General features: G+C 40.5%; 1 protein-coding gene and 1 long non-coding RNA gene across 2 annotated transcripts; both read left to right on the forward strand.

The window, feature by feature from the left end:
* Positions 1-1,488: 1,488 nt before the first annotated feature.
* Positions 1,489-24,109, forward strand: COCH (cochlin). Its single transcript, XM_040558128.1, has 12 exons — positions 1,489-1,584; positions 5,019-5,268; positions 5,358-5,402; positions 10,691-10,847; positions 17,951-18,084; positions 18,436-18,498; positions 19,304-19,348; positions 19,437-19,584; positions 20,127-20,230; positions 21,009-21,235; positions 22,670-23,186; positions 23,909-24,109. The coding sequence occupies exons 1-12, from the start codon at positions 1,489-1,491 to the stop codon at positions 24,082-24,084; spliced, it is 1,962 nt and encodes a 653-aa protein (XP_040414062.1). The 3' UTR covers positions 24,085-24,109.
* Positions 5,410-8,999, forward strand: LOC121070700. The gene is made up of 3 exons (XR_005820177.1): positions 5,410-5,787; positions 5,993-6,098; positions 7,226-8,999. It is a non-coding gene; the product is annotated as an uncharacterized LOC121070700 (long non-coding RNA).
* Positions 24,110-25,559: the final 1,450 nt, after the last annotated feature.

The following is a 25,559-nucleotide window of genomic DNA, read 5'->3' on the forward strand; positions in this document are numbered from 1 at the left end:
TGGCTGCCCTGCAGTTACCTGCCCAAACAGAGCATGTGATAAACCTCACTAAGGAGGGGTCTGAACCATTCTAGTTTAAAACTATCCTCTGTTGCAAAGGATATGCATGTGGTAAAGTCCAGCTTTTGGCTGATTCAAGCAGAGTGAAGCAGTCTGACCAAGCACCCTTTCACACGTACACAGAACCAGATAAATCCAGACATCCTCAAGCATCATTCCCAGACACCACAAACTGTCCACAGGTTCTTTCCTCTGCAGGAAGAATGGAGGCTGGCACTTGCCATTGCCTTTGGAGGAGGAAAGATGTAAGCGATTTACTGGCAGCTCTGCACCTTCCCACCCTTTCCATATCACAGACGTAGTTACTGAAGTGGTTGTGTTTTTCTCAGTGCATAGCTTGGAGTTATGGTAAATTAGTGTTGTGGTTGGTATTTCCCATGGTACAAAAATGTATTCAAATAACTACTGAAGGGGAAAAAGAAAAAACTGAAGGGCTAGAAAGTAATGAGGGAGAAATACAGCTCCATCTTTTGCTGGAGACGAGGAGTAACTCAACTCTAAAAAATGCAGAGACCATCATAAAGCTGATTACTTAATTCTTACTGAAAGTTTGCTAAAATGTTTTAAACAATAGGTTCTAATGTGTTTTAACAACTGTGCTTTTCAGAAATTGCTAGGTGTCTGTCTTCAACCAGTTTTAAAGATAATGAAATACTCAGTAATGTTTGATTTTTTTTTCTCTCAATGAATAAACTATAGCTAGATTAGACTTTCATTACCTTATTGTATTGAAAATCCCAATGAAATGTAGAAGAGTTACAAATGATTTTTTATGACTCTGACCAGGCAATCCCTGCCTGTCAGAATGGCCAGGCACTGTTCAGTTTTGGCAACATGTACTCTTCCAGAATGGCAATAAACGTATGTTACAGAGGCTCTTTGCATGCTATGCATCTTTACAAATATTTCTCACTTCTTTATTTTTAATTTGTATATCACAGCAATCAAGAGTAAAGGTAGCAATTGAAATTCTAACCCGGGGCTTATTGTTTGTTCCATTCTGCTCCAAAAATAAAGGGTTAAAGTGGATAAACTGAATTCGCTGTACCTTCATTTTTCACAATCAATAAATCTCTTTTCCATTTATGAATCATTACAAATAATGTGTGCATACATAAGTGTGCATGAAGGAAAGACAAAGAATTCATTTTTTTAAGAATGGCTACAGAGGGGTGTGTGTGTGATGCCCTGGATTACCCTCAAAATGTGCAGATGACCATTACCAAAGGAAGTGGAAGGAACAGCATGTTCACCAATTGCAGAGCCAGAAATAACAGAAGCCACAGGTTCAACAACAGCCATATGACTACAGGCAGGCTCTGACTGGGCACTTCCCATTCAGGATTAACATAACGTTTACATGAAGCAGAAAAATCCACCTCACTTACCAAAAGCTATGTATTTCTCTAAGAAATGTGTGTTCCCGAGATGGGAATCAATACCGCTGGCTTCTTGATTGAACAGACAGACGAGTCCGCAGACTGGAAGTGCCAGGTGCCAAAACAGGATTTAAAATGCTTGGAAGTATGTCTTGGGTCTCATCCCAAAGATCAGCATCCCCCAGCTCCGACTGCAAAAGAAAGATCTTCTGACTGTCCGTTTGCTCCTGTTCACAATATCATTGCTGTCTAAAGTGAAACAGAAGAGTGAACATGCAGCAGATGGAAGTAGGGCCCTATGCTTGTCTTTATTAAAGAGTCCTTAATGTTTGCACCCAAGAAAAGTTTGCAAAATGCTAATAAAAATACATCTCTCAGCTAACAAAGGTCTTCATAATGTCCTGAGCTAAGCATCCAAGAATGAATCCAGAGTTATTAACTACATCTAAAATAAGCTTCCCAGTTTCATATGTTTTAAAAATTCATACATGGAATTCATTTAATCTGTTTCCTATTATGTTTATTATTTGGTCCCAAGCTTTATTTTTATGTTTGTGTTGGTGAGATGTGAGACAATGACTGAAACAAATACAGTACTAAAATCTACCATAACAGACTAACTTTGAATTTTGTCTTAAAAAGATGATCCCTGCAAAAGACAGAGCATGCTGCAGGGGGCTGGGCAGAGAGCAGCTCGCTACTGATTACAGGTGAAAGGTGACTGCTCCTCTGCCCCTTTGTGAAGAGAGTGCTGATAGGAGAGGAAACACCTATCACCTGGTCCCTCCTCGCAGGATGCTTCAATTACAGTATAACCTTAATTGCTAATCTACAACATACAAACTGCTGGTAGAGGAGGGTCTGCTCCCTACCAGGAACTGTTGGCTAACCATCACGCTTGAACTCTTTCAAGGAGAGACTCACGTGTATATAGACTGTCTCCCTCAGTGCTCAAAATGCTAGGCTAGTGCACTGAAGGGTGCTTCTGCGCTGCTTCGGGCAATGGTTAAAGGTACCCGCAGGAAAGCCTCCCTGGAGAGGAGGAGCTATCCCTGCTGCCGTGCACCTGCGGGCCTCAGCCAGACACCAGGTTCTGGCACATGTCCCCGTGGTTTGAGACCTTCTGCCTCCAAAAGGAGGAGGATGTGCAGTTCCTAGACCAGAGTCACTGCTTCTGTTTAATTGTGTTTCTGTTTAGATTTACTAACAGGCTATTATTGTTATTATTACACTATGTTTCTCTTTAGATTTACTAACAGGCTATTAATTCAGAAAAAAAAAAAAAAACACAAAAATGAAAGTAATATGAAGGAATGTAACTAGAGTGATGGCATGAATTAACAAAACAAGCCCAAGGATGTCAGAAAAAAGGCCCATGTGCTGTGACTTTTGCCGTGTCCCTCTAGGGCCTTCAAATCGTTTGTCTCTGCTGGCACCAGACAGCCCAGAGCTGGGCACACAGCAGTGCTCTGCCACCATGGCACCAATTTGCCTGTGTCACACCAACATCTGTGCCCAGCGACCTTCCTGAGGCTGCGCAGATTGAAACCCCGTAACACAAGCACCACTCGGTACCTCTTACGCACAAAATTGAAAGTGACACCCGACTGCCAATATGTAAAACATTTTGCAGGGTGAACTAAGTAGACTTTGGGAAGAAAGTTTATAGAAAAGCATCGTAGATCTGAGAGGAACACAGGGACAAAAGAGAAATGCAAAACCTCAGAAGATGAAGGGAACCAGCAAAAAGAAAAATGTCAAGAGGAGGGGAAGGAGGATTGCAATGAGGGTGGGTGAATGTATTTTCCCAGTGAGTGAACTGCAAGGCCAAGTAGTATGTAGGGCTGAAAGTTTAATTAGTACCTTCTTCTGTCCTGTTTGATCTTTGCACAAAGCCTTTCTTTACACAAAGGACAGAGGGGTTTCTGTGGTGCCGTACGGGAAGGACAGCCAGTGTCTCTCAGTGCAGGCATTTCTCGTATTTCCCGGAATAAATGGGATGCCTCTCCGTTTCTCCTGCTTTCCCCTCAGCCTCCAGAGGACTACATTCCAGGGAAATCTCACCGGATCACGAAACTGTGGTGAAACATTAGCCTGTGTGAGCACAGTCCCCCCGCACTCTTGCCCCAAATAAGACGTGGCAGTCCAAGAGAAGTTAATGCCTGCTGACCCCCCAGGGCCGGGCTCAAGCTCCAGTTTTCTGCCGGCTTCATGAAGTCCAGATAGGGAGGATTCAAGCCCTCTTCCCTCCCTGAGCTGAGAGGAGGAAGGGGGCCGAGGGACAGAAGGCATTGGAAAGAGAGCGGGGTGGTCATCGATTTGCCACCACTGGTTTCAAGGCAACGGGGAAGACTTGCTGTCAGTGCTAACCATACAACAAGCATCGTCTATAAGACACTGGTTTCCCAGAACATTTTCTTAAAAAAACAACAACAACAAAAAAAGTAACAAAACTCCCCTCCTCTCTTAGCTACCACACCTCTGAGCAACCTGCAAAATGTGAACTGAGGCCAGCACCAGAATGGGTGAACCACTGCAGAGCTGCGCCAAGTGCAGCTGGGCCTGTAGTGAGCAGGGAGAGGTGGACTCTCATGCCTGAGGACAGTGTTTTAGCAGCCATTGGCAGCTCTTTAATTCACCACCTCAGACCAGAGGTGATCAACCCCCTCGGGTGAGCCTCTTGTTGAGGAGAGAGCCGCTAGAAGCCAGCAGTTCCCTGACAAGCTCCCAGGAGCCGGAGAAGCAGAGAAACGCCAGGAGAAGTTCCTGACACCTGCACCAAGTGCCTTGAATGGTTTTGCAATTGATACTCCCATAGGGGAAGAGCATGTCCTAAGTGAAGTATCGCCACCTTTATTCCATGTGGGCAGCATAAAAATGTGTTCCTGGGACATCAAAGCTGGGGGAGGTAGGGAGGGAGATTGGGTTCTTACAGCTTCTGCACTTCATTTGAAATAAACTGTGATTTTTATTTTTGTTTTACAACTTCCCTGGTCACGCTTCCCATGTACGTGCAGGACAGCTGTCACGTACCTGCTTTGCAGTACACACACAAACGTTGCATGACGTGCAGCCCCAGGTGGGCTGCGGCTGAGCCTGCTCACACCCTGACTAGGCTGCAGCACCTGCGGTTCTTGTTCTGCCCCGGCCCCCCAACAAGAAGACATTTTCTACGGGTTCTGAAAGCCTATTTGTGTTTGAAGGCTACTTCTAGGAGCAGCTGTCCCAGCAGAGGTTGAACAGTGAATGCTGGCAGCCAGCAAAGGACACAATTTTAAGGCATTCGTTGGAAGAGACGCCCTCCTTCCACTCTTTCTGACCCATTCATTAGTAACTCAACCGTTGCACACTCACACCAGTCAATACTTTACACCACGCACACATGCACTGAACTAAGTCGAAGCAGACTCTGAAGCATCTTTATTTATTGTGTGGCCGTTTTTAATGGAAACGAGCACGTTTAAACCCAAGCTAAACCTGCAGACCCACCACGACACCGGCAGCTGGGGCACTGCCTCGACTTCCCACCTGCCTGCCTCGCAGCGCCCGAGGACGCGGTGCCCGGCCTGAGGCGGCGAGGCGGGAGGCGGCGGGGGCGGCACGGCGGCACCTACCCGGCCCTGCCCAGCTGCCCAGCCGAGCCCTCCCATCCCAGCCCGGCCGCCCCGTCCCGCCCCGGTGCCCGTGCGCCCGGGTCGGGGTTTAAAGCCGGCGCGGGGCGACTCTGGCGGCGTCGGTGCCGGCGCCTCTGCCCTCACCTTACGTCCCGTCCCGTCCCGTCCCATCCCATCCCATCCCGCCGCCATGCCGCTCGCCGCCCTTCTCCTCGGTGCGTACCGCGGCCGGCAGGGCAGGTGCGGAGCCGTGCTCCGACCCGACTCGCCCCGACCCACCGCCCGTCTGTCTGTCTGTTCGCAGGCGCCTTCCTGCTCTGCGGCCCCGTGCGCGGGAGCGACGGCTCGGGTGAGTGTGCCGCCATCCTCCTCCTCCTCCTCTTCCTCCCCTCCCGGGCTGCTCGGGGCGCGCCGGCGGGGCACGGCGCTGCGGGCAGGGCTCGGAGCCAGGCGAAGGGGCCGGGGGGGCGATGGCGAGGGGTGTGCGAGCGAGTGCGGGCGTGTCGGTGCGTGCGGGTGTGTCGGTGCGTGCGGTGGAGCCGGGCCCGCCCGGCAGCACCTGCCTCTGGCCGCGGCGCCGGTGCGGGGCTTTCAGGGCGGCCGGCCGGGCTGCGTGAGCGGCTGTGAGACGGGCTGCCCCGGAGCCGGAGCCAGCCAGGGGGCCGTAGGAAGCGGCTCGAGGAGCGCCACCGAGGGACCGGAGCGGCCCGGCGGAGCCTGCGGCGGGCGGTGAGGTGAGTTCCTGTGCCGGCCGGCACCGCGCGGGGGGCCGGGGGGGCCAGGATCGGCTGCCCGGGGTGTCTTCAGTCAAACGTTCAGAAAATCGTTCTGTGCCATCCTGTGTACCACAGGACGGCCACGACTTAAAAACCCACCAGAAATAAACAAAACAACAATGGGAAACCTACTGCAACCTCAATTCCTTGTCTTATTTCACAGGCGCATTACACGTTTAGTGTGAACGGCCTGTCAGGAAGCACCTGAAAAGGTTTTTTTTAATAATCCCTGCTGCGAGGGCTGGAGAAGAAGCCTCCATAACCGGAAGGTATCTGGAACTAACTTAAGTTATGTTAAGGGAATGTTGGCAAATGTAATTTTGCTTTTGTATTATTACTAAAAGTACCGGCACATTTGCATGTACAGTGTGAACAGTTAATGTATGATATTGCCTCTCACCACTATCCTGAGCCTAAATTCAGCACAATTCGGTTATTGAGCTAGAAGCTTGCAGAAACTTTAAAAAAACAAACAAAACCACTTAAATTCTGGTGTCTGAAGTAATGAAAAGAGTATCAGTTTCCTTGAATATCTACCGTATTTAGGCTCGTAACTGCTCAGGGAGGTCTTATCTTTCCTTGCACTCCCCCTGAAATACCTAAGTTCAACAACTCTGGTTACTATACCCAAGACTGACCATACGGGTGGGTAAACACTGGCATATGACAGATAGTAAGCGAACAGAAGTTGATCAGAAGATGCAAATCTCAGGCTGAAATAAGTAACATAGCCCTGATGCTTCCTTAGAAATTCCACTGCTCTTGTTCATGTCAGGATATGTACTTATTACATGAATTAGTGTGCAGTCTATGAACATGCTTTTCAAAATATAAGTAGGTCTATTTCTATCAATATGGTTTTCTTCTGGTATAGATGATACTTCTAAGAATATTCCTTGCATAAAACTATATATATAAAGTTTGTTTGAAGTCTCAAGATGAAAACAAAGGACTCAAATTTTTCTTGTTTTGAAATAAATAAAACTAAGTACTACAAGAATCATACTGAAGAAAAAAGTAAACCCCATTTTATGACTCCTAAAGCTATTTTGCCGTAGGAATCCCTGCCCTTTTTTAATAACGTACACAGACATATATATACTTCCTTACATAAATTCTGCTTTTCCAAAGCAATGCATGAAAATATCAAGGTTAGAAAAGCTCAAATTTTGTTTATAGTTTTTATTTTCCTAGTGTCTTAGGTTAGTGACTCTTGTCAAAAATGAAGTGAAGACTCATTATAGGTGGGCATGAGAAACAGTTATTCAGAGCAAATCAGTATGTGAGATATAGCAGCAAAAAGATGAAAACTGATGGAATGACTGAAAGCATGGTTGTTGGATAGAAGTTTCAGGACAGAAGTGAGCCTTCACTTTTTTTTTTTTTTCTTTTTTAGGTCAACAGTGAAGGAAGACATTCATTCCTACCTTTAAATATGGCTTAAATCAGGAAGAAATGCAGTTTCTTTTTTTTTTGTACTTTGTTTTTACAGTGTACCCTAATGTGGTGTGTTTCTGTGAGGCTTAAAGAGAGTGTGTGTCTGGTCATAGTGGGATTACAGTCACTTTATTACAGTTCTGAAGGACTAATCTTAGGCTCATGTGTTCAGAGGTCTCTACTTTCCATCAGAGTCCAGACTGGGTAGGAGTCTAGGACCGACTCCTTTCCTGTAAATTGCAAGCTTATCATTCCTTCTTCTAAAAATACATGGATTTAGATTTTAACTTCTAATGGTATTGATTATTGAGTTAGATAAGTATCTAGAGAAGTATTTCAAGTGCTACTGTTCTTGTGTTCTTAAATTACAGCGATTATGAAATAACTGCAACTTAAAACACTTTATAGTTAGCTATTTGACTGATTCTGCAAAGATGAAATACCTCCCAGATTTGGAAATGTTAACAAAAACAACCACTCTTACATTTTAATAGTACTATCACATGAAATTATTAGTTATTATTATTAGAGAATTATTAGTACGTAATCTGGCAAAGAATTATTCTATATGATCCAGTATTCACGCATGATTAATATACTCTCAAGTTCACATTGGATTGCTTGTGGTTTTATGGGATTCATTAACAGGAAAGAACAAAATCCACTGCAAAGTTGGTACCACTAGTTTTAACTTTGTTACCCAGTACTTCTAATTTTTACTCTGCTGCTGACATTCCTAATGTTAGTCTCAGAATTATATCTTAAAGGAAACTGTATCTGCATAGCAAAACAAAATGAAACTAACGCTTTTTAACTAACAGCATGAGTACTTCAGTGTGTGTTACAAGTTGACACCTCCCCTCCCCCCTCTTTGCTGATACAGCTGAGGTATGACCTGTTAAAGCCCCTAGCTACAGTATGTCAGCTGTTCACACAGCAGCAACTTGCTTTTTGCTCTGGAGCCCCCCCCATGGTGTAGATGAGGATTGTGAGTCTTTAGTACATAAAAATCCCATGGCTGGGCTATAGTGAGCGTCTGTGCTTTCATGGCTAGGGAAAACATAGCCAGATTCCACCCCCCACATCCCCTCCCCATCTTAAGTGCTATCAAAAACGTACAATGTTAGTCTGACACATGACTGTATTTAGCAAGTACCTGCTAGTGAGAGAAATGCAGATCTCCAAGTGATAAGGAGCGTGTTAATTACACATCTGATTGTATTCGTATGTACAGCCTGACAAGGAATTCAGTCAGGCTAACTAATTAGAAGTGGCAGGTATTACAAATTTCCTGTGGTGTCTCGCACTTCTGGAAGCTAGGAAAATGTTCCAGGGTACATGGCACAGGTAGTACTACGTGAACAGATTACTGTTACTGCTCGTTGCGAGGATTCCTCCACGGATGTCCAGCCTTCTAGCTACTGGTTGGTCTCACGAGTTGCCACTTGGTGGATGTTTGATTACTGCCCAGTAATCAGCTAACAAATTAGCAGGAGTTCCCTGAAGTGATCAGGGCACTCAAATGCAAAGCAAACTGACTTTCAGCATAACACCAATAACAACGCTTTTAACAATGAGAATAATGAGCTTTTAGGTATAAGCATGGTGATTCTGCTTGTTTTTCAGGCTTTTGTTTTTAAGGGAAATGTGTAAGACTAAGCATGTGGAGGATAAGAGGATGTGAGTAAAACTTATTTTTAGGATATCCGAGAATCAGACTAAATCACTTTATAGCGATTCATGTTAGGTAGACAGCTTTCCTTATTTTGAAGATAGGGAAAAAGTAGAAGTATTCCCCGCTTTCTCTCTTCTTCATCCAGACTATGTAGACACATTTAGTGCATTTAACTAACATGCATGTGCTGACAGATAGCAGCAAAGATTTTTCAGGAAGATATGATTAGGTAGCTTACTGTAAATGCAGTATAGCATTAATGAGGATTAGGTATATTTAAATGCAAAACTACATGTATGTTCTCTAAATATTCCTAGATCTATGCAGCAAGTGTGAACACACTTCACTGTGCACCTCCAGCTGTAAATGTTCTGCTTTTCAGCTCTAAAGTCAGTGGGATTAGCAGGAGGCACCAAGGCAGCATGCTCTCTTCCATCTGCTGATTAGGCACAGCATATGCTCCAAAATCATTCTTTCAAATAACAGCAGCTTATGTTAGGGTCAGTAAACACCCTAGGGTAAGAGTCAAAAGAGTGGGCAGGGAAGCAGGCAAGAGACCAATCACTAATCCCCATAATCATACTCTTGTTGTGGTGTACGCATGGATTCATTAGCCAGACTGTCAGCTCTCCTCTTAATAATGTGGAAAAAGTAACTTTCTGAGTGCATATAGAAAAGGTTCTTGCACCTGCTAGTGCTCAGCGATGACAACATTTACTCTTAGGAACTTCAGAATAAATACCCAGTCGGTTATGGGTTGAACTTATGATGCTGAATTAACGTTGATCAAAGCTAAAACCCTAACCCGCTGTGCTACCAGACTGGCTGAATTGGCTGTGCTGTGCAGAGGTAGGATGGTAGTTAGGCATCCAAGATAATGATGTCTAAATTTGCAAAAGGAAAAGCTTCAATTTGCCAGGCAGAATTGTACAGTGGTGTAAATCTGCGTATGTAGGTGCATGCACATGCAAGCACAGTAAAGGCTCAGAGATGACTATCTGGGGAGCAACTTTAGAGAAAAAAAGGCAGAGTTCTTTGTGAGAAATGCATATGCCTAGCACAAACAAATTCCATCTCTGTGGGTGAATCTGACTGTTCTTGGCACAGGGGTCAGGATGTGATCTCTGTTGCAGTGAACTGATATGAATGCTCTAGATGCTACTTGTATTACTGGAGCAGGGAGATGGGCACTTTTTTTTTTTTTTTTTAAACACTGACTTCAGCAGGATTTGTTGCAGAAGCTAAGGAGATGGATGCTATGTCAGCCTGCTTCATGAACATCCCTGGACCGAGCTTCCCAAATGACTCCCGGATGCCCCACAGCTGGAGAGCACTGTGGGGATGTCCGAGGCATTCAGTTTCTGTCTCAGCAAGTGCCACCCACTCTTGTGTTCCACCTCTATGGTCTTCCCCTTGCCTTTATGTCTGTGGTAAACCTGCACATGTTGTGAACCACTGCCATTCTTTTCCGCTGTAGTATTTCCTGGATATTATTCTAATGTTCAATGCTGTTTGCTCTTTTTAAAAGCTTTTCCACCCTGCCTCTCTCATAATATGTGTTCTTCCTTGTCATAGCTGCACATTCCTAAGTGCCAGAGATCCTTACAGACATACTAGAGCACAAGATGAGGTGCTGTACTTAATTCCAAATCCAAACATTTAGATTTGGATACAGTAGAGAAGGTGGTTGTCTTATTTAAATAAAAAATAAGATTTTCAGGTCACAGGATTTTCTTTTTTCCCCTGTAGTTTCCACTGCTATCACATGCTTTACAAGAGGACTTGACCTTAGAAAGGAGACAGAAGAAGTCCTTTGCCCAGCAAACTGTCCTCTGTGGCAATTCTATGTCTTTGGAGATGGAGTTTATGCCTCCCTTTCCAGTGTCTGCGGAGCTGCCATACACAGGTAAGGCAGACAGTCAACTGTTAATCCATGCGTTAAGCAAGTTTATATAGTCTTGCTGCACTTTTAAATTTGAACCTTTTGATGACATCATAATAAAGACTTCTCTGGACGTCCAAAACCATGCTGACATAATAGGAATGCCATTAGAACAGAGCACAACAGAAAATAATGGCTGGGTGGTCTGCAAGTTACCTGAGTTGTGCTGAAATGTTCCTGAAAACAACAAAACTAGTGAGGTGGCAAAGTAGCAGGCAGGCTTTCACTGTAAGACAACTCAAGTGTCACTGGTAGACATACAAGGATGCAGTGTAAACAGTAATTAATGGGAGAATAAAAGCGGACTTGCATTTTTTTACTTTAATTTATGAGATCTTTCCTGAAACTGCTGAAGTCAGTTTAAGCTCCTATGCAAACAGACCTATCCATAATTTAGGTGAATGTGATCTGTAAACATTATTAATTGTAATCAGAATTATATTTTTTGTCATGGTATTTCTTTTCTGACACTTCCTTGATGGGCATCAAACTTGATGACTCATACTTAGATCATTGGTCTCTTAATTAGACCAACAGCTAGCTGAACTCATTCCCATATCAAACAGAAAACTGAAGGCTAGGAAATGTATCCGGATAACCCACGTTAAATAGATGTCAATAGAATAGTAGTAATTCCCCAGGTGAAAGTAAACAGGCTGGCAGAAATCTTACCGAGGTTATCTGACTTTTTTAAAATGAAGAATTACTTATTTGCAAAGTAAATTTTTTTTGAATCAATTTTAAATAATGGAACACTAGACAAAGCAGCTGGAGACGATGTGATCTATTTCAGGTGCCTGCGGAAGGTAGAATGATTCCTGTCAGACTGATGTTAATACTTTGAAAAAGTTTTTTGGCTATTAAAGGAGAATTCTTAGCTTCATCTGTTAACTGGCTGTAAAAGATATACTTGTTCATTTAGAACTCCTCACAGAATGATTCAAAACCGCATGTTCTAACTCTGGAGTGGACTGACACTTTAGCAACAGAAATTTAGATTAGACTTGAGGAGAAAGTCTAGCAATAAGGACAGAGTAGATGGCCTGGGGTATTCAAGGAATTGGACTGAAAAGTGCAGTTTCTAAGAAGATATCCATCTGTCTAGAAGAGCTAGAAAACTGTCATCCTAATTTGAACTGAAAGTACAAACTAGATTATCCTGTACATTTTTCCAAACTTCCTAGATTTCTGTAATTAAATATTACAACTATATTTAAAAGTAAGACTTAGTCATACAAACAATCCAAATTATTTTTGTCAAGAGTCTCTACTGAAACCAAAGTAAATATATTGAGGTATCATACTTACTACATTTGAGATTTTTAAAAAAATGATTAATTCTATGAATGAGATTTAATTGGCATTTGTGGATGACAAAATAAGTTATCCAGAATCTCCTCAAACATCACCAAACTTCTTGAAACTAGTCTCTAGTTTCTAGGTACATTTATATTAACTTATGCATAAACTACAGTTTTAAAAAAAAAAAAAATCAGTCTTATTCTATTTGTGCATTCCAGATAAGACTACTGTTAGCCATGCAGAAAGTCTGAAACTGTTCTTAAAAGCTTCCATGGAACAAAGCATTTAAAAGAAATGGCGGCATAGTTATACTCTCTTCTTACTCCCAAGCAACAGGAAGAAACTCTTTCAAAATACAGTTACGATGTTGAACTCTGCTATCAGAGTATTTTTGAAATTTAAAAACTAATTTTACACCAAAATAACTGACTAGAAGATAAAGGACAAAATAAAAAGTTTATTTAAACAGCTTAAAAAAATAGGATTTTTTAATTTAAACTCCTAACTAAACATAACAATGGTTTTGGTGGTAAATTTCTCAGATGCTGTAAAGGAGACTAAGGCTTAAAGGAATTATGGGGTGGTTAGAAAGAACTTGGTAGGTATTGGGGGGCAGGGAAAGAAGAGGGGAAAGTTGTTTTTAAAGGTTAAGAGTTGGTTTTAAAGATAGTTAACTGTTTCTGTGTGGTGGTCTATTGATGGAACAAGCTTCCCTTCCTGCTGTGTAGAGAACGACTGTTTCCATTCAGCATGTTTTAAGTGTCTTCATAAGCATTTAAAACAAAGTTAAATTCTAATTCTTCACTTTTCCTAGTTTAAGTATATACAAAAATGTTAAAGCATACCTGGATCAAGTTACAATAGAAAGAACTGTCAGGTTTCCTATGCCTTTTCTAAGGCACTGTTTATATTTAGTGAAGTTGCCAGCCATTTACTTCTAGCACTCCATTTCTTCACTGGCTGCCACATGAATCTTTACTTCAAGATCAAATATCTTTGCTCACAAGACCTCTTTCTAAAGGCACTGAAGACTCAAGTGTTTTTGAAGTGTTGCAAGAGCTAAAACGTTTAGTTTCAAAAGTTACTAACCAGTTCATTAGGTAGCAGTCTTAAACCCGTCATCCCGGTGGCTGTGGTCTGACTGCTACAAAAGCTTCCCTCACCAAGACTCCAGGTGCTGGCTCCCCCTGCGGCTGCCGGGCGGCTCGGCTGCATCATCTGTTCTGCTTCAATCCTGCACTTACTGTACCTCAGCAAGTCTCTTATTAATTTAAGCATGAGTTAGCAAAAGTGATTCGAGTCACTGGAGTGCTGAAAATGCTGAAAAATGCTTACGCTATCTACATTTTTAAAACAAAATTCTTAGATCAGCACTGGAAAAATCTCCATTTTTACAAAAGGAGTTACAAGAAATGGAAGGTGTAGATTTCTTTTTCAAGGTGTGTGTGTACTCTTCACCTGTAAAGTAAAGCACAGGCATCTGTACATCAAACTGTGTACGACTTTTCTGACACAGAAGCATAGGATTATGCAGTATTGTTTTGGTTTTTTTTCCCCCCACAGCATCTGTCAATCTAAACTATTGCACTGTTTAGAAAATGCCTGTATCTGTACCCAAGTGTTCTAATGGCAACAAAGGGATTGAAATATCTGTCCTTCTAATGAGGGCCCTCCAGCAAGCATGCTAGTGTAAATTAACAATGTTCAAGTCTTCTGAATTTATTGTAGTATAGCACTTTGAAAAAGCAGAATATAAGCGAAAGAATCTTCTATTTAGATTTTTTTTTTTTCTTTTTGAAGACCAGCTTTAAGTTAGCTGCTATTAGTCCTGCCAGCCTCTTGTGTTCAGAGCAAAATTCACTATGTGAAAGCATTTCCTTGGTTTTGCTGGAACTATTAGAAGCCATGAATACTGGTCCTAGTGAGGGAGGTAAAAAGATTGCTGGATGGAAGAGAGGGCATAACTGTTTAGTTCCCAGCTAATTTCAGTACAGGCTACAGAAGCCAACTGAAATGTACGAACCACTTCTTCCTTCCAGCTCTGTGTTGCAATGGCTAAACCCCATCTCATCTTGGTGGCAAAGCAACTCCAAGAACACGTTGCTAATAGGCATCACCAACTTCTGCTATCATGGTGTAACTAGATATGTACTCTTAAGAATTTCAGAATTTTCTTCCAAGTTACTGAAACAACTACCTCTAGTTTAAAACTGTGTGCCCTACATTACACTGCATGGTGAGTGCAACATAGCCCTATAAATACCTTAAGCACTGTTGAGGGCCTGTGTCACTACCGTGACTGCTGCTATCTTATACAAAGCATGCTCGCCCAACCACCCTCTGTTTCCAGAAGCATTGATCCTGGTAGCAGTGCTTCTTTTAAACAGAAAAATGATTGTGTGAGCATGCGTCAGCTCCTCCTTCCCCACGCACTCCAGTTTGTATGTGTTGGGTCCTAATTGAAGCCTGATTCCTAAACTTCTACATACACCAAATAATGCTTATTCCTCCGAGTAGTTCCATTACGGTGACGTGATTTTTTTCTTGCAGTAATAACACTACATAGTGCATTTTAAAGAATTGAGCAGAATTCAGTTATTACTCCACATGAATAAGCTTTCTGCCTGCTTTAGTTTGTTATATTTGGCTTTTTATCTTTTTCTGTCCTTATTTTATGTGCAATTATTCTCAGGAAACAGAATGTTTGTTTAATATTTTTCTTTGTCTAGGCAGAAGAATAGAAGTTTTATTTGTCAGCGAAGAATGGAGAACCTCCTACCAGGCTGACGCTATGTAGGCATAAAGAACTGAGTTAAATCTACCACTGAGTGATTAATTGGATTAATAACCAGAAGGGCAAATTAAGGACTAGGTTCTCAGCTTGTGCAGTTCTGTTCTAGTGCCAATTCCACTAAATGGAGACCTAACCCTACGTTGCAGTCATTAGATGCTAAATAGGCATGCAAATTTTTTTAGAACCTTCATGACTAGTCACAGGGTGGGAACACTTGTAATTAAACATCAGGTTCTCAGAATTCAAGTGAACAAAAGCAAGTCATGGTGTTACCAAGTTGGCCACAAACTAACCACAAAGACTGGCCGCTGAGCTGCCGCAGTGTTCGCTACAAGGATATTGACAAAAACCTTGTCAGCCAGAGGGGATGGGCTTCTGAGCAGCAGCAGTAGGCCCCCTGGGAAACTTTGATATATTGGCTGCTTCTGCTGCTGTGCCTTGTTTCTTGCCAAAAGCAATAGAAGTGCAGAGGAGACAGAAAAAGCAGAACCTAGAGGGCCAGAAGATGCTGGCACGAAACCCAGAACAGCTCCAAAGCACTGAACTGGTGGCAGGCAGGCAGCAGGAGCCTGCCATTTGGAGAAGGGGAGGATGCTTCTTGAGCCATGGAGAAAGGTGAATGATGTGGAAAGAGGTTGATACATCTACTGGTAATAGAAAGGAAAGATGAGAATTTGGCTGGCTTATCTGTTTTTAGCCCCCTGAAGATAACCGCTTTCATCCAGGGATCCTGTAGGAAATGCCAGCTGCTATCTCAGCCAGCACTCAGCAACGGTAACGGGAACTTCAGGTCAAAATTCTGCTCTCAGGCAGCACGGCAGACCTTGCTCTTTCTCTTTTCTCCCTTCTGGTGGGGAAAAAAAAAAAGAGCAGATTGGCCACCCATAGATATATTTGATAAATGTAATTATTAGCAAAAAACATACTCTGCAACAAGCATCGTGCTTCTGGACTGTAAGATCAAGTCTGCTCAGTATGTATTTCTTTCAACAGTCTACTTGCAGCACTGCTGCCCTTGGGTTTGGGGCTTTTCCTTGGAGTAGCACATCTCTGTTCATATCTATTTCTCTTCACTTTCTATTAGGATAAATGTGAGGTGCTGTTTAAATTTGCCAACATAATAATCTGATTTTAAACTAGCATTCAGGGCAACTTTACTAAAGTTTCTTTGTCTATACACTGTATACAGTATTCTTAGATAAAGTATCTCTGTATTTTGAAACTACCATAATCTTTAAAGGTACAAGAATTAAATACATATATAACCATAGTTCCCTTTAGAAATGCAAATCACGTCTATGAATCAGGAATGCATTTTAAGTAGTTCACAAGGAGACTTATGTGGAAACTACCACAGATGCCCAGAGCTCAAATTACCATAACTGTGCAAGATTTTCTAAACTCCAGCCTTGATTATTCTACTTTCATGATGTTTTAAATCAGATGAGGCTGGGACTCTCTTCAAGCAGGAAGACAAACAGATAAGAAAAATAAACACAAAGGCACACATTGCTGTGTTTCAATTATCTTGAAAAGGTTGTTTGTTTCCCATGCTACTGTACCTGCCCAAATACCATGGACCATTAAGCTTTTCCTTCCATTTAAAGAAGCTCAACATTGAATTTTGGCCCCTAAAAAATAATATCCATTCTTTCAGCATATAAAAAGAAATCTAAAAAAGAATTCTGATGCCTGTGACTATCACAACAACCCCTCTGCCTGCAAAAACAATCAATGGAAGTTCTCTCCCTGGGCAGCTTTTAACCCTGAAGTTTCCTAAATGTGTAAATCTAACGTCCTGTTGGGTATTCACATAATCCTCGATGTCCTGATAGTGCTAATAGGCTCAGCACGTAAGCATCAGCAAGATTTTCCAATTAGCTGTATCTTCGTTTGTCCCGCATGATAGGCAGATCTGGCAGGCAATCTCAGAACCTGCTCATTGAGTCCTGAGATGAAAATCAACAAGAGAAAAATGCTAACAGCCTTCTCTAAGGTTTCAGCTTCAAATCTTTTTGGAAAATGTCATCCATAGATTTTGCTACAAGTTTTTTTGTCACTTCTACATTTCTGAACTGACTTCTAGTATGGCATTAAGGAGTACAATAGTCTTATGATACCAAATATGACTTTATAAGATACTTTTAACCAGTAAGCTTCTTGGTATTTTTTTTTTTTTAATAACCCATTAAAACTGTATTTAAGTGGTATGCTTAAACAAATGGAAATAGCTATGATTTCTTAACTATTTCTGAAGTATTCCGAATTCTGAAGCTGCAATTTGTGAAAATCACAGAGCTGAACAGCATCTGCTGTTGATAAACCATTTGCGAGTCTAGATGGAAAACAATCAGGAATCTTATACGGATTGACTTATTAACTTGAATTCTATTTATTTCAGATTTCACACTTAATTTTTGCTCCAGGTGAATGAGAAGAATAAGATACTTTACACTCTGTTCCTACATTTATCAGTAATCGGATGGTTGCTGTCAGCAATGCCTGCCATTTCTGACTGCAGTCTGTGTGGTTGCGTAACACAATATCCTACATACAAGTTACTACTACAAGCAGCATTTCTCTTCTAGTTTTCTTAGCTTTGGTTACTTTGCAGTCAGGCGTAACAAATCTTGGTTTGGCCACAAATATTCATGAATCATAATGAACTCAAATACATTTTCCTGTAGCTCTTACCTTTACCGTTCTTCTGCTTCAGTTTGAGCAATTAGAATTTTAGAATTTCCTGATAATTGTCTGTGCTTCCTAATAAAATGTCTGAGTGATGCTCTGTGGAATATTTTCTCTTAACCTTTTCAGTATCTTATAGTTTATTTTTGCCTGAATGCAACCTTCTACCTATATGGTATCATTTTCAGGAGGCTAGTGTCCAATATACTAATGATGGCATAATTTTATTACATTTTCTTGTGATTAATACGTCTGATTCATAACAACTTTTTTTGTGTCTCAGAGGGGTGATCACCAACGCAGGAGGATCTGTAAAGGTACAGACTCTCCCAGGACAGGAAAACTACCCTGCTGTAAATGCCAACGGGATCCAGTCTCAGGTGCTCACTAGATGGACTTCGTCTTTCTCAGTGACTCGTAGGTGTCTGAAAACTTACTACTTCGCAAACTGTATTTCAAATATTAACATAGATTTAGGAAACTTCCTCAGTGCACCTGTATATAGAAACAAATGTGACTGGTATATGAAATGTAATCAAAGTTTTTACTTCTAACTCATTTTATCTTCACTTTTCCACAATTTTCTTAAAATAATACCGTTCCAGCCCGGCTAGTCCACCTAGATTATGCAGAAAGATTAATGGAAATAGTCTAGAAAGACTATTGCAAACCCAGTATTCTTCAAGCACTCATAACTTCATCTAAATACACTGAAATAGTGACATAACGATTCCATGATATAAATTCATTCTTCCAATATTTTGGCAGCTACCAAGAATGTAGCACTTGAAGCAGTGGGACGATCAGTATCAACAGCACGTCCTTCTACAGGTACAAGCTCTCTCCAACGTCTTGTTTCACAGAATTTATTTTTAAAGAAAACATATGTACAATATCTGCTTTGACATGTCTTGCATCAGCGAAAGGAAGAATCATTTGTAATCAGTGAGATTGATTCTGATTTCAGTAGTGTTCATGTAAATGAAGGAACACTTAAATTTGGAAAACTAGTAGATAACGTAACAGAAGGAAAGAGTTTGTGAGCTCATAGGATATTCATTCCAATTAAGTGACAGAGAAGACATTATGCATTCCTTCTTACAGAACTACTTAACAGCTAAGGGTTGTCAGGACTTACTTAACAGAAATGTAGATGTTGTGTGGATTTCTCCGCAGAACATGCTGCCAGTAAAAGGCTAGATCAGTTTTTATGAAGGCTAGTGGTATATACATATTGGACTTGGATCATGTTTGCAAACAGAACATTTGCTTCATTGTTTAAGTCCCAGCTTGCTTCCAAAACATTAAAATTGAACAGCAGATTGCTAACTGAGAAAGAGAAGTGGCAGCACCTGGGATGCTGAGCTACAGCAATTTCTGTATGTCTTCCTGTACACGTTTTGATATTCAGCTTGAGAGGTGCAAGAAAGGAAGGTTAAACAGTTTCATTTGAAAAAGAATATTCTCCAAGGAGCAAAGCAATAGTAGTGAAATTTTAATTATTACACTGATTGAAGGGTGATGCAGTCCCATGCCAATTTTTACTGAAGACAGATTGCAATGTAATTCTTAGACTAAGCTTCTTCGATTTCGTCTTACTGTTCTTAAATGATCCATGCTATTTTCTTCATTGAAGGCAAAAGACCTAAGAAGCCCCTTGACAAAAAGGCTGGGAACAAAGGTAGGAACCTATAGGTTTAGTTTTTGAAAAGCAAAATCATAACATTCACTTGGTGCTAAGTTAGTCTAATTATTTTGGATGCTCACAGACTGTAAAGCTGATATTGCATTTCTCGTTGACGGAAGTTACAACATTGGCCAACGTAGATTTAATCTGCAGAAAAACTTTGTTGGAAAAGTAGCAGTGATGTTGGGAATTGGAACAGAAGGGCCTCACATTGGAGTCGTACAAGCCAGGTAATAACAGATGTACACAAAATATAACTGAGTGATTAATAAGAGAAATCAAGTAATGTAACACTGTATTTTGCAGAACAGCGTTTGCTCAGTAATGGCAAATGAATAGCAAGAGAAAAACTCCAGCTTGCAGCACTGTTTTCTCTGTGCTATGTTGATGTGTTCATGTGAGAAGACATGACAAATATGATCATCTGCCTTTGTGATACTTGTGTAATTTTCAATTATACCAATGCATTTAGTTTAACTTCTGACACGTTCAAAATTTATTTCTGGATATATTTTAAAACTAGTATTTTCAGCTGCTTAATAAGCTTAAGAATCATTCTGTTCTTAATTTATCCACCCAGGTACATGATTCTGTATGCTAAGGATTGTGAGAATTATTAAGTGAGGAGCATACTTCTATTTTAGTAATTAAAATGAAGAGAAGAGTATATTTGAGCACGAACAAAATGATTCAAATGCTAATGTAGCTTGCTAATGCCACAGTGATATGAAAAGTCAACTACGTAGTTTATTAATGTTTTATTTTTCCACAGTGAACATCCAAAAATTGAATTCTATCTGAAAAACTTCACTTCTGCAAAAGAGGTTTTGTTTGCCATAAAGGAATTAGGGTTCAGAGGAGGCAATTCTAATACAGGTGAGTTCATATGTCAATGAAAATAGAAATTATGTCTTTACATAAGTAAATACATATTTATATGTATGTATACATATATACTGAAGTACTTATTATTCTGTTAGGTAAGAAAGTGTTTTAAATACCACGTTTATCTTAGGTTCAACATTTTTCCACTAGAACATTGCCATATTTTCAATTTCATTTTCAGAAGTCAGGGTTACTTACTGTATGCCTTATTAGAGTATAAGTTCCAGTATCATTTCCTGTGCTTAAAGAGTAATCAATTTTTCACTGATAACAGTGATAGTTGAGACAAAATCATATCTAAAAGGCTTAACATTTCTTTCTTGTTGTATGGCTAATTTAGGAGTTAGAATTCTCTGTGAATAAAGAGTAAGCAGTTGTGAAGGGATGTTTGCCAACTATGGAAACTGAGCTCTCCAGATATGTTGAATTTCACAAGCTAAATATAAGTAGCTTCTCAACCTCTTCCTTCCAATTCATTTGGCAGACGCTCATATATCTGCTTCCTAGTATAAAACAAGACCCGTGGGGGAAAAACATTTCAGTGTGTTGGTTTTGTTTTTTTTTCCCCTCAGCTTTATCAGTTTTTTAATAGGGTATATATAGGTTGCTCAAGTTTCATGAGTGCTGAAATATCCTGGGACACTATTTCACTGTTATGTTGGGTTCGTTCTGTAGTCGTCACTAAAATCCAGGACAATTTCATATAGGAAATTGGTACAAAAATGTAATTGTATTGTTTCTTCATATTTTTTTTGCCATTCAAAACTAGGGAAAGCTTTGAAACACACAGCTCAGAAATTCTTCTCTTTGGAAAATGGAGCACGCAAAGGAATACCCAAAATCATTGTAGTGTTTCTAGACGGCTGGCCCTCAGATGATATAGAAGAAGCTGGTATAGTGGCCAGAGAATTTGGAGTCAACGTATTCATTGTATCTGTAGCAAAACCTACAACGGAGGAGCTGGGAATGGTACAAGACATTGCTTTTGTTGACAAAGTAAGAGAATATCATTATTCATTTTTCATGCATGGGTATGATTCTAGAGAATTTACTTCATGCTAGAGTCCTAATGACCTTATTTTTACAAATTTCATAAAACATATTCTCTCAAAACTATTGAGACTATCAAAATATCAGGACTGCAAACTTTGGGTAAGCCTTTTAGTTTCTTCTTACTAAGTTAAATGCTTCTGCTGGCTTATTTTCTTGCTAATGGGGCTGCACCAAGGTACCAAAATGCTATCACACTTCTCCCAGTTCAGAGTCTTGGCCAAATTGTAGCTCTTGGACTTTGTAATTACATGAAGATTCCTAGAAGGGGATTCCCCTACCTTAGGCATAGGTAAATGCATCAAAGCAATTAAACTCAGGTGTGATATCTTCAGTCCTAAAATGGCAGACAGGGAGGCATATCTATCAGGACCTGCTCTATGGAGGATTATTTAGTTACTTTCACTACAAAGACAGGAAAGATCGAAAAACACTTCCTAAAAAGTTCACATGCAAGATTATCTTGGATGAAGAGTTTTGGATCTTGCTCCGTATGAGTTAGCATAGGAATTCAAACACAGGTATTACTCCCACAAGAGCTTTCTAAGTGCTAGTTCATTACGTAGCTTTTCATAGGGAGGTTTTAGGTGTCTAATTTCGGGAGAAAGTTCATAGCTCAGAACATGAACCTAATGAAGCACTATTCCTCTGCTGTTTGCATGCACAAGACAGCTTGTTTCTGATCCGGGGTAGGTCCAACTCTCATGTACTTACAGGCACAGAAAGACATGATCTTATGTGACTGAAGCCTGCCCTCCCTTTCTGCATTTTGATTTTAGCCAGATAAGTTACCACCTTGGAGAGCTGATTTTAAATCGAATCCCTGTCTCAATTACCTGCATTTTACATGTATACTATGGAAGCCAGAGGAAAAAGAAATTTTACTTTGAATGACCTGGGACTATATTTTCTACTCAACTGCGTATCTGTGTTTATGATGCATTACGGATTAAACAAAAAGTGCTTACAGTGTTAGAAGGGAAAACACAGACACCTAACTTTCAGTGGATAGGGAAAAATGTAGAACTTTAAATCCTTTGGACATTCAGTAGCCATGACTTACTTCCCTTTCAAAAAACCTAATTGAAATATCCAGTTGTTACAGTTTTCATTAATTACATGAAATTATTTGAAATTTCTGGAGGAGGCAGGGAGGCATACTTCATTTAATTATTCGATAAAATAAGTTAGAGCTTTCACTGACCTAATCTACAGGTGTTCGTCCTGAACTTCTTTAAAAACAAACAAAAGAACACCTCCAAAAAACACCATCAGGCTCCAATTCAAACCTGCCTTTGGAAGAAAATCACATAGGTGTATGATTGGTATCCACAGAACTGCTGTTTCAATATTCACCTTGTGACTTTTGTTTTCAAACAGGCTGTCTGTCGAAATAATGGCTTCTTCTCTTACAACATGCCCAGCTGGTTTGGTACCACCAAATATGTAAAACCTCTTGTCCAAAAGCTGTGTTCACATGAGCAAATGTTGTGTAGCAAGACATGCTACAACTCTGTCAACATAGCCTTCTTGGTAGATGGCTCTAGCAGTGTTGGAGACAGCAACTTCCGCCTCGTGCTTGAATTCATCAGCAACGTTGCGAAGGCTTTCGAGATCTCTGATATTGGTTCCAAAATTGCCACTGTGCAGTTCACATATGATCAGCGTACTGAGTTCAGCTTCACAGACTATACCACAAAAGAAAAGGTCCTCTCCGCTATCCAGAACATTCGCTACATGAGTGGTGGCACTGCGACTGGTGATGCCATTTCTTTCACAACCAGAAACGTATTTGGGCCAGTGAAGGATGGGCCTAACAAAAATTTCCTTGTTATTTTGACTGATGGTCAGTCTTACGATGATGTTAGAGGACCTGCTGCTGCTGCACAAAAAGCAGGTAAATGATTTTATGATTAAAAGCAGCAGGAGTTGATTCACACAGCTCCAGCAAGCAAATCAAGTATCATCGTTTTAAATTTAGCCAAATGTGAGTTCTGAGGAACTGTTCTCCCTTAGAATGAAACATCAGTGATGTGAAACTAGGTATGTAGCCGTAAGTAGACTCACTCATGGCAACTTTGTTTAAAAAAAAAAAAAAAGTACACCCAGTTTACTTTCCTAAACGAAAGAAATCAGTAGATTAAAACCAAAGAGCCATGTAGTGAAGTTCCAACTAGCGATGGCATTCAATGGCATTATTTCTGTTCTCCATCATCATCTATGAGTGAAATAAGCAGTTTTGACCAAAAAGCCTCTTGGGCTTCTGATGCTTGAAAACTCTCAGAGTACACAAAGCATCCAGATTTACTTTCAAAATTGTTCTAAACACTGTTCTTTGTGTTTCAAGACTCACTATGTCACTGCTGGGTTCATATCTACCACTACAAAACAACTCATGCTAACTCTTAGGATATCCCCTATTTCCACCAGGATTCTTACTGAGACACCTCTTTAATTCCTGATACTTGGTGGCAAAATCTAATCGTCTCTGACAGCCTGCAGGTGCAGAAACACTCCTTTCTGATCCAAATTAATTCATGGTTGTAGAAGCTGTTGTTTTTCTTGTAGCCATAGACAAAATGGTCTTACTTATTTTTTTTCTGTACTGTTGCATTGTAGGAATAACAGTCTTCTCTGTTGGCGTTGCCTGGGCACCTCTGGATGATCTGAAAGACATGGCTTCTGAACCAAGAGATTCTCACACTTTCTTCACCAGGGAGTTCACTGGACTGGAGCAGATGATTCCTGATATTATTCGAGGAATCTGTAAAGATTTTCTGGACTCTAAACAATAAAGCAAAAATCTGCTGTTGGATATTACTTTTCTGAAACTAAAGATTTATGAAACCGAAATGGTCCCTCTAAAGTGCAGATGGTTTATTCTTACATATGCTGTCATAGTGTGAGGGATGAAGAAGGGCTACTTTTTGTAGTCAGTAAAGGATTCGTGTGAGCTTGTTAGAAATTGTACTTGATAGGGAGAAGCAGAATTTGGCCAACAGCTCTTATTACTTTCAATACATTTATAGTAGCCCAAATTTAAAGCTAAGCATATTGTGCACTTAAGGCTATCACATAGCAGCAGAGGAAACAATACAGCTCTGACATTTTTGTTGTCACTTACTAGATGTCTTCTTACAAGGTAAACATAATATAATTTTAAATACACAGTACTACCTGTCTTCTGTAAGCCTTCTGTAGCTTATGATTCTGTGTCTTTTCAAGGAGTTCTCTTGATAGTGTGAAGTACTCTCAGTGCTTCAGTTGTGCAACATCCATTATTGCCAGGCAGCTTAAGAAGAGGTATGACAGATTGTGGCTAAACAGTCTGTTTTACTAGTTGATATTTTGCTGTGGTGAATGATAGTGCCATCTGGTTGGCAAAGTTTACACCAAAAGACATTTAACTTATACCCACAGATTTCTGTGGATCTATGTTGTTGACTTCTGGCACAGGTTTTGAGAAGTACTTACAGCACAGTATTTCTTTTTGAGGATCTGGGTCCTAAGTAATACTACTGTTTCCTACACCACTAAGTCAACAGTGATATTGCTAACATATCTGATAGCCTGGATTTTCTCTCTCTACTGCCTTGTACTGTCTCTATTTTACAAAGTTGTTATTGGCCAGATGGTTACAGAGAGTAACCTTGGGCAAAGAGATTAAGTTAGACCACACACTGAATGAAAACATTCAAATTCAAATCCAAAGGCATCTCCAACCTTGAAACACAACTGGTTTATATCAGGTTACACAGTTAGGGAAGAAGAGTGCAGACAGACACGTAAGAGGGATTCACTAGCTCACAGAATAACGTATTTCTAACATTAGTAAAGACGTTTTCAAAAATGTGTGAGGTTATCTGAAGAAGAAAGAATAGTCTTATTGAAAAGGGGCTTTAATTTGATTACATACCTAGTAACATATTGATATTTTTATGCCTACATGCAGGGGGTTAAAATGATTAAATATTTCAGAGTTCTTTCAGATACCTGGAGAGAATAATGTCCTTCAAGAATTCTTTAGAAAATTGTTTTTTGCAAGTAAGATACAGAAAACAAATGCAGAAAACAAAATAGCACTTTTCCTACCAATCTAGGGTTTCTTTTTTTCCTTTTTTTCCCCTCTTCTTTTTTTGTGCTATTGATTGTAAAATTCTTAGTAGTTATGGAGTGGCACAGAAGGGATTGTATTCATCAGGCTTTTGTTGTGTATTTTTAATAACTTATGACTGGCTATATATTACACTAAACATGAATATGAATGGCA

Source organism: Cygnus olor, chromosome 5, assembly GCF_009769625.2.
Source record: "Cygnus olor isolate bCygOlo1 chromosome 5, bCygOlo1.pri.v2, whole genome shotgun sequence".
Classification (NCBI taxonomy): domain Eukaryota; kingdom Metazoa; phylum Chordata; class Aves; order Anseriformes; family Anatidae; genus Cygnus; species Cygnus olor.